The sequence below is a fragment of the Eptatretus burgeri genome, chromosome 16 (assembly GCF_056783735.1).
Source record: "Eptatretus burgeri isolate ZD-2024b chromosome 16, Ebu_testis_v1, whole genome shotgun sequence".
Classification (NCBI taxonomy): Eukaryota; Metazoa; Chordata; class Myxini; order Myxiniformes; family Myxinidae; genus Eptatretus; species Eptatretus burgeri.
Genome location: NC_140976.1, coordinates 41,315,868 through 41,331,338, shown reverse-complemented (window position 1 = coordinate 41,331,338; position 15,471 = coordinate 41,315,868). Strand labels below are relative to the sequence as shown.

The window sequence follows — 15,471 nt, the reverse complement described above, 5'->3', positions numbered from 1 at the left end:
GTTGCAAAGTCATAATGCCATTTGCAGAGATTTATTTACAATGTATTTAGCTGTTAATGACCCTTTATTCTTTTTTTTTTTTTTTAGGAAAATCTGTCGCTTGTAATTTTGAGGAATGGCCGGACCTTGGTGAAAACAAGACAAAGAGAAGCCAGGCAGTTGCACAGAGATCGATTCAAAGTTTTGAAGGACAGAAGACAGTCCAAAGGCTTCAAGGGTGGATGCCAACAACGTTTTCTGGACAGGAAACTTTTCAAATGCATCAGAAACCATTGGCACCAGGTAAAAGTCCTTTTATCCAGAATATTTTGAGTCAACCACTTCAGTTTCCTTTGGTGAAGGCTTGCGGCCAGCCGCTGCCAGGGCAAACTTCTGGTCAGCCCCTTCTGGGACAGGCTTCGGGCCAGCCCCTTCTGGGACAGGCTTCGGGCCAGCCCCTTCCAGGGCAGACTTCTGGCCAGCCCCTTCTGGGACAGGCTTTGGGCCAGCCCCTTCCAGGGCAGACTTCTGGCCAGCCCCTTCTGGGACAGGCTTTGGGCCAGCCCCTTCCAGGGCAGACTTCTGGCCAGCCCCTTCTGGGACAGGCTTCGGGCCAGCCCCTTCCGGGACAGACTTCGGGCCAGCCCTTTCCGGGACAGACTTTGGGCCAGCCCCTTTCAGGACAGAATTCGGGCCAGCCACTTCTGGGACAGACTTTGGGCCAGCCTCTTCCAGGACAGATTTCAGGCCAGCAGGTTTCAATCCAGCCAGTTATGAAAATGAGCACCTTACCAGTCGTTAAAATGCAAACCACTCCAAGATTTCAGGAAGAATATTTTAAACAGATGCGTGTGGTACATAAGACAGTGGTATCTGACACTGAACAAAATGAGAACAACCGAAATGTCAGAATGACAAACAAGCAGAATTTGACCCTGGAACATGTGAATCAGAAAGCTCAGGAGTGTATCCGAATGCTTTCTGAGACAGAGCAGCATATTACATTGGAAAAGGTGGGTCATTTTTGCTTCCTTCCTTTTGTTCCTTCATGACCATACTTTATGGTGATTGAAATTTATGACCTGTGTCATTACACTGGTAACTACAACAGCACTCGATAGAGCACATACCTCTGCCAGGCTGAACCGTTTATGTTTTGTATTCCATTGATAAAGCTGGATCTGGATCCGGACTTGAACCAAAATCTAATCGGATTGTTCTTGTCACCAACTCATTCATTCTTGTCACCAACTTATCCACCAAGTCTTGTCATAACCCATACAGAACCTTTTGAAATATCATGCTATATATCATTTTTGGCCCAACTCTCGATGGTGAAGAATCGTTTGGGAAATTAAATAAATTTGACAATCTGTATCCGGATTCAGATCTTCACCAAAATCGAATCAATTTATCCTTGTCACACACCCAACATGTCCACCAAGTTTCATCCAAATCCATCCATAACTTTTTTGAGATATCTTGCTGAAAGAGAGATGGGTGAAAACATAACTTGCATCCACCTTCGGTGGCAGAGGTAACTATAAAATCTGAAAGTTGTGATTGAGAATGGCATTATGCATTGTACCTGTTTTACAGCATTCATCTTCTAAAATAATTTATTGTATGGTAAATTAATATTTCCACATATTCATTTATAATGTCTTGCTAAAATATTTTTTGGAGGAAACTGTGGGTATTCCGTGTGTGTGTGTGTGTGTGTGTGTGTGTGTGTGTGTGTGTGTGTGTGTGTGTGTGTGTGTGTGTGTGTGTGTGTGTGTGTGTGTGTGTGTGTGTGTGTGTGTGTGTGTGTGTGTATTTGGTCCATGTGCCAAGTTTGTTGGAAATTTGCACAGTAGTTTTTGGCATGATTGGTGTTGCATACTGACAGACAGACACACAGACACAGACAGACAGAACATGACATTTATTTATTAGATAATAGGGCTGGGTGAATTAAAAGTTTTTTGACTATAATCAATTACCGATTTTAAAATGAAAAAAGATCTTTAAAAAAATCAAAACAAACTAGAACGGCACTCTGTGGAGCCCATACCTCCGCCAGGCTGATTACTTTACGTTTTGTATCTTACTGTTCGGCCGGATCTTGATTGGGACCTGAACTAAAATTTAATCACCTTGTTCTTTTCACCTAACCAATTCATCCACCAAGTTTGGTCCGAATCTGTCCGCAACTTTTTGAGATATCGTGCTATGTATAGTTTTTGGCCCCATCTCTCAATGGTGAAGAATCACTTTAAAAAATTCTCTAATCTGGATTTGGATCTTCACCAACATCTAATCATTATTTCGTCAATGTCACATACCCAAGCTCTCCACCAAATTTTGACCAAACCCGTCAACTTCTTGAGATACTTTGTTCACAGACAGGCATGAGTGAAAACGTAACCTTCATCCACCTTCGATGGCGGTTTAAAAAAAAAAAACAACCTTACCGATACTGATGCCGATTTTATGAAGTGGTAAATAATTACATCCGAGTGCATTATGCTAACATGAAGTGGATACTGTGCCAGATCGGTTCCGTACCCGTGATTGACGTTATTGAGTGGCTGTGAATCGATAAATTTAAAATCCCTTCCAGATGCTGGACTAAGTTCATAGTCGTGAAGTTTTTGATGGTGGATCCTCCTCGAGGTATGGCTTTATTGCACTGCAAGCACATAGCCAGAGTTTGATCAAGCGTGTTCATCTGAAAATAATTCCAAATAATGCTGGACTTCATCATCGTGCAGCAAAACGTTCAAGCCAGTGCACCAGGAACCAGAAATGCAATATGCATTTATAATGTACCTACAAGTTCACGTCTTGTATAATGCAGCTGTTAGGCCTAGGTCACATTTGCTCTACGGCGAGGATACGGCGGCCGTACGCCCTCTGAATTGACAGAAACGTGCGGCGGCCGTAGAGAAACTGAGGTGGCCTCAGGGAGGCCCTACGCCGTTTGGCTATATTTTACAGGCTGTAGGAGTGCCGTGGAATTATAGCGCGGAGTTATAACTTTTTTTTCATTTCGACGTTCGCCATAGCAATTCGACAAGCCAAGCTATGACGTAGATGTGTTCCACGTCAACCGTGAATTTAATTCGTTCCAGGAGGCTGTTCGGATTCAAAAATATTTTCCCAATAAGAAATAATGGAGTGAATTAATCCGTTCGTGGACCCAAAGAAAACCCACTTTCAAGGCACTTTAAACTGAAATTCCCCATGTTTAAGGTAAAATAAGATGAGTAAATGACCTTCGGTGGCGGTGTATTGTATGTAAACTGGTACAATCACCACATCCAAAGGTCCACACAGGCTCGAGCTCCGTCCTGGGTTCCGATCGCTTGCGCACTCTGCGAGAGCGCTGCCCCCAGGGCAGCTCATCAAACATGATGCCCGCAGATCCACAATCACTTTCATCAAACGCATCGGGCTGACGTAATCATGGATATTCCAAATTACAACCGGTTTTGCTGTGAAATTCAATCCTTGCCCGGCAGTCCATCACACCACGTTATCGGATTGCTTTTTTTGTTATTAATTAAAACACAAGATGATTAAAAAAACAAACATCACAAATGAAGGTGAAAACACGAGGTAAGGCCTAAGTCACATTTGTCTCGGCGGCCGGAGGGTCTACAAAATATATGGGCACTAGCAATAATAAAGCGGCCGCAGTATTTCCACGGTCACACAATGTAGCAGTCACATATGTTTTTATTTTTCAGGGAACTGCACGGGGTATTTATAAATTGTGGAGACCGAAAACGTGGGGATGCTGTACGGTCTTTGATTTGATGTCCCACGGTGACTTCAGGGCGTTCCTGCGGCGGCCATATAATTTTCAAGGCAGACGCAAGGTGCCCGCAAGGCGACCGCAAGGTGACCGCAGGGGGACCCTAAGCCGAACGTGCTGCCAGACGGACGGTGACGAATGGGTTAATTATTATTATTATATTTTTTTTTACCAGTTCTTTTGTTTCGGTTTGTCGAATTTCTACGGCGAACATAGAAATGAAAAAAGTTATAACTCCGCGTGAAAATTCCACGGTGACCTTACGACCTGTAAAATATAGCCATACGGCGTAGGGCCACCCTAAGGCCACCACAGTTTCTCTGCTGCCGCCGCACGTTTCTGTCAATTCAGAGGGCGTATGGCTGCCGTATCCTCGCCGTAGAGCAAATGTGACTGAGGCCTAAAGTATCGATCGACACACGAGAGATGCTTTCACGAGGACTTCCACCGACGAACTGAATGAACAAAGCGCGAAGATGCGGGTCAAATAGGTGGGGGAGACACGTGAACAAACATGAACGCCCACGTTGTGTTCGGTTTTTTAAAATGTATTAGGTTTTTAGGGCAAAATATTCTCGAAAAAATTGTTCGGATTCCAATTTGTTCAAACAATGGGGCATTCGGATTCTGGGGGCACCACTGTATATTATAGTTATTGTATATTCAGTTATATATACTAGTATATTTTTATTTCAGTAAAAAAAGAACTGGTATATATACCCACTCGTTACCATCCGTCTGGCCGCACGTTCGCCTTAGGGTCCCCTGCGGTCGCCTTGCAGGCACCTTGCGTCTGCCTTGAAAATCATATGTCCCCCGCAGCGATGTCCTAAGGTCACCATGCGACATCAAATCAAAGACCGTACGGCACCCCCACGTTTTCGGTCTCCACGATTTCTAAATACACCGTGCGGCTCCCCAAAAAATAAAAACACATGTGACTGCTACATTGTGTGACCGTGGAACTACTGCGGCCGCCATATAATTGCATTGGCCGCAGATTTTGGAGACCCCACGGCCGCCGTGGCAAATGTGACCTCGGCCTAAAAGACTGCATGTGAAATGTGCCCCTTTTATTTGGGGCCCAGAATAGTCGGTCCACCTTTGAAATGTGAAAAAATAAATTTAACTGACTGATGCACTCGGGTACAGCCAAGAATGACGTCCATTCGTTTTTTATTATACACCCGATATATATATATATCGGGGGTATTATGTGATACCGGTCGTCCGTCCGTTCCAGTCCGCACTCTAACTCCCAAAGTTTTCAACTTTCACGTTTCATATTTGGTACATCGGTACAGACTGTGGAGACGGTGTGTCGCGACATATGTTTGCCATCTAAAGTGGTTGCCATGGCAACCAGGATGCTGTTTTCCATGTGGTAGCACAATTCTGTATATACCTTCTTGTTCGGGCGTATATTGTGCTCACTTGAGCTCTTGTTAACTTTTAACCTCAGCAGTGTATGAGCGATTGTGTTTTCCTTTGTTCTAGTGGCTGTTTCTAAAGCAATTGGTTATTTTATATGAATTGGGTATGCTTTAGAAAGATTATGTAATTTCTCTTTGTGGGTTTCAAAGCAAAATATATTTGATAACACCTGATTTTTGAGCCGTTTGTCATATTTGCATGGTTTCCAAATTACTGAGCCAATTTATTTTTCTACCCTGAACATGATGATTCGCAGCTGTTTATAAAGAGTAATGTTTGTGCACATCTCTTTGAAACATCTGTATTTTAAAACATTTTAATTTTTTGTTGAAAGTCGCACTAAAAAAGGGTGAAAGCTTCTCAAGTGTTTGGGTTGTATACAGTACATACTGTAATTGGTATTCACATTGACTCCAATTGGCCGATGCAGATCACCAATATCTTTCCAGCATATATATATATATATATATATATATATATATATATATATATATGCATACATATATATATGCATACATATATATATGCATACATATATATATATGCATACATATATATATATGCATACATATATATATGCATACATATATATATATGCATACATATATATATGCATACATATATATATGCATACATATATATATATGCATACATATATATATATGCATACATATATATGCATACATGCATATATACACACATGCTCACACACGGGGTGTTCCATGTCAAGTGTACACATTTTTTCAGCGAAATTTTGACACATCGTCTCAGATTTCACTCTTTTTTTGTGCAAGTGTTTGTATCCACAGTAAAACATTATGTGTCAATTTTCAGACCTGGGGGCCCATCGGGGGCCCATTTTAGCACCCCCGGTTGACCCACAATCTTCCAGTGGCCATATCACAGGTTGTAGTGGTCCGATTTGGATGATCTTGGTATAAAAATGCTTGTAAAAGTGAGATCTTTCGAATCGCATAAAGTAGAATCACTCCGAAACAGTAATTAAAAAAGTTATAGTTTGGGGTGCCCTTTGACCTTGGGCCCCCGCCCCCTAGCCAAGCCGATGATCCCGATTTTTATTTTTATTTTTTCGTCTGAGAATACCCCTTCATATACTCCAACACCTCAGCATAAATGAAAATGGGATCTCAATGGGTTCAAGTGTGATGGTTTTATTGTTCGGGGTCCACATATCACTAATTCTTGATTCGACATTGGGTGACATTTGCCGTCATCGTTCCAATGACGTCACCTGCTGGCAGGTGACTTTATGTCTGAAATTGACGATTATCATCTCTGGACTATTATATATATATATATATATATATATATATATATATATATATATATATATATATATATTTTTTTTTTTATACTATTTTTATACGACTGGCAGCGCGACGTCGGCTACATCAATCGGCCATAGGAATTTTTCAGCTACATTTTCTTTTCATTTTTTATATTTTCAGAGCTGGCAGATCCGTCGTATATGCGATCCGTCATTGCCCGGAACGTCGTAAAGCGGCGCATGACTGTAAATATATATATATATATATATATATATATATATATATATATATATATATATATATATATATATATATATTTTGCATCATTTGCGAAAAATTATTCTGCCTATTGTGTCTATTGATTTTTAAGTGTACATTTTTTTGTATAACCATCATCGAATTAAGTTATAAATGGGATAATCTCAGTTTTTGCATATTTTGCAGTAAGCATGGTGACTGAAGATCGAAAGGAGTTCTGAAAATACTGTTGCGATCCGTTCAGCTGCCATAAAACGAAACAACGAAAAGATCTTCGCAATGTGTCAAATGATATGTTGATGAAATTTTCTGTAAAGGTGAAAAAAGATGACAGACTTTGTACTTCCTGCAGAAAAAAAACTTTCTCGGTTGTCACCAGAGCGTATTGAAGAATCATCTTCAACCAGTTCGAAATTATCATCAGAAGGTACTATCGAAGGCATTACAGAATCTATTTCGACAGATGTGGACGAGGAGGTTTTTGAGTGAGAAGCAGAAGTTGACCTATTAAACCAGTCGTTATCGATGATAGGCGAAAGCCCATTCGACAAATGAAAGGCGGAAAGGAACCCAGGGTACGTTCCTGAAAAGCGAAGTAAAGTGGAAGATTCAGTGCGAACGAAATTAGAACTCGTTGCTGGACCAAGCACTGCGGAGAAAACACAAAATACAGCGTCAAAATGTGATGAAAACTGCATGCCAGAGGTGATCAAAAGCCTGAAAGAAAAATACGTTGTTTCGAGCCGTTCAGAGCAAATACGTATACTGACAATATTTGCTGGGAATATGAGCATCAGAGGGATAATGAGTGAATTCAGTTGCTCCCAAAGAATGGCTGTGCAAGCCAAAAATTTAGAGAAAGAAAATAGTATGCTCTTCTTCTTCTTCCTCTTTCGGCTTGCTCCCGTTAGGGGTCGCCACAGCGGATCAACCGTCTCCATTTCGCTCTATCCTTCACATCTTTTCCATTGACACTCCAACCACCCGCATGTCCGCCCTCACCGTATCCATGAACCTCTTCTTTGGCCTTCCTCTTCTCCTCCTGCCTGGTGGCTCCATCTTCAACATCCTTCTCCCGATATACTCTGCTTCCCTCCTGTGCACATGTCCAAACCATCTCAATCTCTCCTCTCTCACTTTGTCTCCAAACCGTCCTACCTGCGCTGTCCTTCTAATATACTCATTTCTTATCCTATCCATCCTCGTCACTACCAACGAGAATCGCAGCATCTTTAACTCTGCCACCTCCAGCTCCGCTTCCTGTCTTTTTGTTAGCGCCACCGCCTCCAAACCAGACAACATAGCTGGTCTCACTACCGTCTTGTATACTTTCCCCTTCACTCTTGCAGCTACCCTTCTGTCACAAATCGCTCCTGCAACTCTTCTCCACCCACTCCATCCTGCCTGCACTCTCTTTTTCACTTCTCTCCCACACTCTCCATTACTTTGGACAGTTGATCCCAAGTATTTAAACCAATCCACCTTCCCCACCTCAACTCTTTGCAACCGCACCATACCACCACCCTCCCTCTCATTTACGCACATGTACTCAGTCTTACTCCGACTGACTATCATTCCCCTTCTCTCCAGTGCATACCTCCACCACTCGAGGCTCGCCTCAGCCTGCTCCCTACTCTCCCTACAGATCATGATGTCATCCGCGAACATCATAGTCCATGGGGACTCCAGTCTGATCTCGTCCGTCAACATGTCCATCACCATTGCAAACAGGAAAGGGCTCAGAGTCGATCCTTGGTGCAATCCCACTTTTACCTTAAACCGGTCAGTCATTCCTACCGCACACCTCACCGCTGTCACACTGTCCTCGTACATATCCTGCACGATCCTCACATACTTCTCCACCACTCCCGACTTCCTCATACAATGCCACAACTCCTCTCTTGGCACCCTATCATAAACTTTCTCTAAATCCACAAACACACAATGTAACTCCTTCTGGCCTTCCCTATACTTCTCCATCAACATTCTCAAAGCAAACATCGCATCAGTGGTGCTCTTTCCTGGCATAAACCCATATTGCTGCTCACAGATCATCACCTCTCCTCTCAACCCAGCTTACACTACTCTTTCCTTCTACTAACTTCATGGTGTGGCTTAACAACTTTATCCCTCTGTAATTTCCACAGCTCTGCACATCACCCTTATTCTTGAAAATCGGAACCAGTACACTTAATCTCCACTCCTCCGGCATCCTCTCACTTTCCAAGACTTTCTTAAACAATCTGGTTAACAACCCCACTGCCATCTCTCCTAAGCACTTCCATGCCTCCACTGGTATACCATCTGGGCCAACTGCCTTTCCACTTTTCATCTTCTTCATAGCAGTCCTCACTTCATCCTTACTGATCCACCCCACTTCCAGATTCACTATCTCCACCTCTTCCAACCTTCTCTCTCTCTCATTTTCTTCATTCATCAGCTCTTCAAAGTACTCCATCCACCTTCTCAACACACTCTCCTCGCTCGTCAGCACATTCCCATTTGCGTCCTTTATCACCCTAACCTGCAGCACATCCTTCCCAGCTCGGTCCCTCTGTCTTGCCAATCGGTATAAATCCTTTTCCCCTTCTTTTGTATCCAACTTCTCATGCAGCTCGTCATATGCCTTTTCCTTGGCCTTTTCCACCTCTCTTTTTGCCTTTCGCCGCCACTCCTTGTACTCCTGCCTACTTTCTTCATCTCTCTGACTATCCCACTTCTTTTTCGCCAACCCCTTCTTCCTCATACTTTCCTGTACTTCCTCATTCCACCACCAAGTCTCCTTATCTTCCTTCCTCTGTCCAGATGTCACACCAAGTACCTTCCTAGCTATCTCCCTCACAACTTCTGCTGTCGTTGCCCAATCATCCCACCCATCTTTACCATTATCCAATGCCTGTCTCACCTCCTCCCTAAATTTCACGCAACAGTCTTCCTCCTTCAGCTTCCACCATCTGGTCCTTGATTCAGCCCTCACTCTCTTCCTCAACCTCACCTCTGAAGTCATCCTACAGACCACCAATCGATGCTGTCGAGCTACACTCTCCCCTGCCACCACCTTACAGTCACTAATCTCTTTCAGGTTGCATCTCCTGCTTAAGATGTAATCCACCTGTGTGCACTTTCCTCCACTCTTGTATGTCACCCTGTGTTCCTCCTTCTTGAAATACGTATTTACCACTGCCATTTTCATTCTTTTTGCAAACTCTACCACCATTTGCCCTTCCACATTTCTCTTGTTGAGACCGTACCCACCCATCACCTCCTCATCCTCTTTATTCCCTTCCCCAACATGCCCATTGAAATCTGCTCCAATCACCACTCTTTCATCCTTGGATACACTCTCCACCACTTCATCTAACTCACTCCAGAAATCTTCTTTATAATCCATCTCACACCCCATATGTGGGGCATATGCACTGATGACATTTATCATCACCCCTTCAATTTCCAACTTCACACTCATCACTCGGTCAGACACTCTCCTCACCTCCAATACCATCTTGACATAATCTTCCTTCAGGATTACCCCGACACCATTTCTCCTCCCATCCACACCATGGTAGAACAGTTTGAAACCACCTCCAATGCTCCTAGCCTTACTCCCCATCCACTTGGTCTCTTGTACACACAGTATGTCCACCTTTCTTCTCTCCATCATATCAGCCAACTCTCGCCCTTTGCCAGTCATCGTCCCAACATTCAGAGTTCCAACTCTCACCTCCACACTTCTACCCTTCCCCGTCTCCCACTGCCTCCGGACTCGCCTTCCCCGTCTCCTTCTCCTCCTTCGCCCAGCAGTAGCACAATTTCCACTGGTACCCGGCTGACCACCGGTACCGGTGGCGGTCGTTGGTAACCCGGGCCTCGACCGATCCGGTATGGAAATTCGTTTTGTTGTCCGCATAATGATTTGGCATGGGTTTTTACGCCGGATGCCCTTCCTGACGCAACCCTGGTCGCCTCTTACGACACACAGGGATATGGTACACCTTTTCTAACCAGGGCATACACATATAAAGAAAATAATATGCTATCGTCTCCAAATCCCAAACAGAGTAAAATATTGCCTGACGAAGTGAAATTCGCCGCAACCGAATTTTACCGAAGTGATGAAGTCAGCCGAATAATGTCGGGGAAAAAAGGACTGTGTGGTGGTCAGGAATGAACATGGAAATGACAAAATTATAAAGTGCCTGGTACTAAACAATCTCAAGGAACTGTTTCAGAAATTCAAAGAGAAGAACCCTGGCTTGAAAGTTGGATTCACGAAGTTCGCCATGCTCTGTCCCTCGGAGTGTGTCCTGGCTGGTTCAGGCAGTACACGCAGTGTATGTGTATGTACGATACATCAAAATGTGAAACTCATGATATTTGGTTCCAAAATGCCACAGATAGCCGAACTTCCTCGGTATCATCATGTGATAGCACGCATAGTTTGTAACCTCGCACAACCGGCATGTTATTTCAGAACTTGTGAAAGTTGCCCATCAATTGAAGACTTCAAAACCGAGCTACTGAGTGCTTATGAACTCGAGGATATTGATGAAATTCAGTTTAAACGGTGGACATCCACCAACAGATCTGAACTGAGCTCCATGTTCCTGCCTTTGGAAGAATTCATTAATCAATTCTGTGAACGCGTGGTGAAATTAGTGAGACGACCTCGTTGCCAAGGTCCAATCTCGGTTTCTCAAAAATACGAAAGATTAAATCGGTGAAGGAGAATTTGTCATTATTGGAGACTTCTCAGAGAACTATTCATTTGTCGTACAGGATGCGGCCCAAGGATTCCATTGGAACTGCTCTCAAGCGACAATTCACCCCTGGGTTTACTATTTCAAATCAGACGATGGCAAATTAAACTACGATTCGTTCACGATTATATCAGAATGCAATACTCACGACATTGTCTCAGGCCACCTCTTCCAAAGAATTCTCATTGAACACTTGAAATCTTGCTTTGGAAATGGAAAGAAACTTTACTATTTCTCAGACGGTTGTGCTGGCCAATATAAGAATTTCAAAGCCTTCATAAACCTATAAACTAAAGCCTTAGCGAGGAACACCGTATCGAGTCAGCTATTTCAAAATCTACACCAACTTTTAACGGGAAACTCTCAGGTTATGTCACAGTGCACTATGATGGAAAATGGTGGCTTGCCTGCATCATGGAAGCCTTTCAGGACACCCATGAAGTGAAATTGAATTTTCTTCATCCAAACGGGCCCGCAAATAGTTTCTTTTTTCCTGACATTGAAGATCACTGCATTGTAAACATTTCTGATATACTTCTTTCCGTAGAACCAAAAACTGCTACAGGTCGAACCTCCACAATCAGTAAAAAAGAAACGCAGCTGTCAAATATAACATTGGTTGGCAAAAAATCTTGACTATAATATGCTAGGAAAAACTCTTACTCATACAAGTATCGCTTCCAGTTCCTGCATGTGCATGTGGAAAATTTATGTACAATATACTGATGTAGTGTATTGGAAATCTTGTGTTCAAATATTGTGCTATGTATTGTGGCGTATTGTGTGTCCAGCACTTGAGTCCCCGAACAATAAAACCATCATCACACTTGAACCCATTGAGATCCCATTTTCATTTATGCTGAGGTGTTGGGGTATATGAAGGGGTATTCTCACATGAAAAAATCGGGACCATCAGTTTGGCTGGGGAGCAGGGGCCCCAAGGTCAAAGGGCGCCCCAAACTATAACTTTTTGAATTACTCTTTCGGAGTGATTTTACTTTACGCGATTCGAAAGATCTCGCTTTTACGAGCATTTTGATACCAAGATCAGCCAAATCGGACCACTACAACCTGTGATATGGCCTCTGGAAGATTGTGGGGCAGCTGGGGGTGCCCAAATTTGGGGGGTCCCTAAAATGGGCCCCTATGGGCCCACAGGTCTAAAAGTTGGTATTTTGAGTTTTTTTCACCCAAGTGAATAAATGACCAACATTTGGGGAGAAAATGAGGTATTAGTTGTCGGAAGGGTGTGTACACTTGACATGAAATGCCCCACACACATATGGTTGAATACTATCCACATGGATATCCAGTTTCTTCTGTAATTTCAACGAGAAGAAGAAACTCACTTTTTCACCTCACCCAATGAAATACTTGTGTATATGCTTGTTCTAAATGTTCTATTTTCTACTTTTTCAGGTTACTAGATTGCTCTGCCAGCATTTGAATGTTAACAAATTGCAAGAGGCTGGTATGAGAGACATTTACAAAATTCCTGCTCTCCATGACTTCTTAAGAGTTCATCGAGAGGTCCATGTCTTCATTGAGGTATATACAAGCCACCGTCAAAAACCAGTGCTCTTGAAAAGTTGTGAATATCTCCTTTTGGTCACATGTTTTGATATATGGTGTATAGTAAAATTATGTTTGAAGAATAAAATTCAATTGTTAATCTTTTTACCCCTTAACTGCTTACTGCAAGTTTCCATTTCACTATCTATCTATCTATCTATCTATCTATCTATCTATCTCTGTTTACTGATCCTTAACTTTTGTACTTTCTCATCTTATCACCAAGAGCCAACTGTACAGAGGGTAAATGTGTGTATATCACTAGTAGTTTGTCTTCAGACACTTAATTATGTGTTCAGACAGTTCAGATGCACAAATCATCATAACCATAAAATGATGATGATGATGATGTGAGTCGTCGCTTTTGACGAATCTCTCCCCTTCGTTGGTGTGGTCATTAAGCATTGTGGGTTGTGCGATGGCTGTGTCGTCCAATGGGGACCTACAGCGTCTACTGCAAACAGCGTAGGTATAGGCTGTTTTTTGCGGAGGTGGACGTTGGAAGGTTTTCCTTTCTTGCCTCCACTGTCTCTTGATACCAAGTCTCCCACATTCAAAGTGGTCCAAGCCTTTGTGGCAAATGTTATGCCAAGCTGATCTGTTTGTAGCCTGATGTTCCCAGGTGTTAACTGGAATGGCACAAAACTTGAGTGTAGACTTAAGGACATCCTTATAACACTTCCTTTGTCCAACACATGACCGTTTACCAAATTTAAGTTGGCCATAGAAAAGTGCTTTTGGGACTCTATGGTCTTCCATGTGTGTGAGGTGTCCTGACCAGCAAAGGTGAGCTTGCATCAGGAAATACTCAATTCTTTGAATGTGACAACAGTCTCGGATTGATGTGTTAGACATTCTGTCTCACCAAGTGATGCCAAGAATCTTGTGAAGGCATCGCATATGGAGTTGATCAAGGCGTTTGATAGGATGACGATAGGGTGTCCAAGATTCACATCCGCACATAAGTATTGACAGGACAACGGTGTTGATAGACACTAATCTTGGTGTCTTGGCAAATGCCATGTTCATGCCAGAGGCAATGCGTCAATCTTCCACAGGCCACACATGTTTTACCGAGTCTTGATGTTACTTCGTCAATCATTGCATTTTGGGAGAAGCTACCTCTGAGGTAGCAGAACTTATCTGCAACTTTGAGTGGCATGTCATCGATGGTAATGTATGGGACAGTATGCTGCACCTTCTGGTCGAGGCTGAAGCATAGCCTCGGTCTTTTTGAGGCTAATCGTAAGGCCGTAGCGATGAGCAGATTGCGCAAAGGAGTTGCCAATAAATTGCATGTCTTCGAGATTATGACTGAAGAGTGCGCTGTCATCGGCGAAAAGTATATCACGGAGCAACATTTCCATGATTCCAGACTTGGCCTTCAGACGCTGCAAATTAAAGACACTACCATCAGTGCAAAAGTGGACCATCACTCCCTGGGGACAATCTTCAAAAGCATCATGAAGCATAGGAGAAAACACAATGCTTAATAATAGGGGAGTAAGGACACAGCCTTGCTTTGTGCCATTGGTAACAGGGAATGGCTCAGAAGTGCATCCACTGTCTTTCACACACGCAACCATACCATCATGGAAGGGTCTGATGATGTTAATCAACTTAGCAGGACAACAGACTTTGTACAGTAGCTTCCACAGGCCTTATCTACTGCCCAGATAAAACGCTTTCATAAGGTCGACAAAGACCACGTATAAGTAGAGTTAAGAGAAACAATCGTGGCATCTTTAAAGACCTTGTGTGCTGACTCCTCAGTACACATGGTAATGTAGAGTTTGGTCAGTCGGGTGAGGAGGTTGGCACCACCAAACTTGAAAACCTCGGAAGGGATACCATCACCACCAGGGGCCTTTCCAGATGATATCTCATTGATAGCTCTGGTGACCTCTGTTTTAGTCGGAGGGCGGGCAAGATCTTCTAATATAGGTTGCTGAGGGAGAGTCAGTGACTGCATCCGAGATGTAGGAGGGGCATTTAAGGACACCATTAAAGTGTTCAGCGTAGCGCTCCAGGATCTTGTTTGGATCTGTTTGTTATTAAGTGCTGGTCGTCTGAGCTACGGAGTGCGGTGATACCGTGAGAAGACGGTCCATAGAGTTCCTTTAGACCAGCATGAGGCGGATTGCGATTCTTTGTATTGGCTGCTTCCTGGATTTATTTCGCTCTTGCTGCCCACCATCTGTCTTTCATGGAACGTAGTCTTGACTTTGCAAGTCTCCTAAATTGCAGGTAAGAGGAGTGTTTACTCACTGAGCCTCTGTCATTAATCCAGCGAAGATGAGCTGCATGCGTGGAGTTCAGTAAACTCGGTGACCCCTTTTACGTACTCGGGGTGCTATATTGAAGTAGGTCAGCCAATAGT

General features: G+C 43.2%; 1 protein-coding gene across 8 annotated transcripts in view; it reads left to right on the top strand.

Annotated features, from left to right (window-relative positions):
• Nucleotides 1-15,471, top strand: part of LOC147010935 (uncharacterized) — a 234,455-nt gene that overhangs the window by 57,743 nt on the left and 161,241 nt on the right. For all 8 annotated transcript variants that reach the window (XM_085859819.1, XM_085859817.1, XM_085859816.1 and 5 more), the window contains 2 exons: nt 88-992; nt 12,939-13,067. In XM_085859819.1, coding sequence (XP_085715945.1) covers nt 88-992; nt 12,939-13,067 — 1,034 coding nt within the window. The remainder of the gene's footprint in view (nt 1-87; nt 993-12,938; nt 13,068-15,471) is intronic.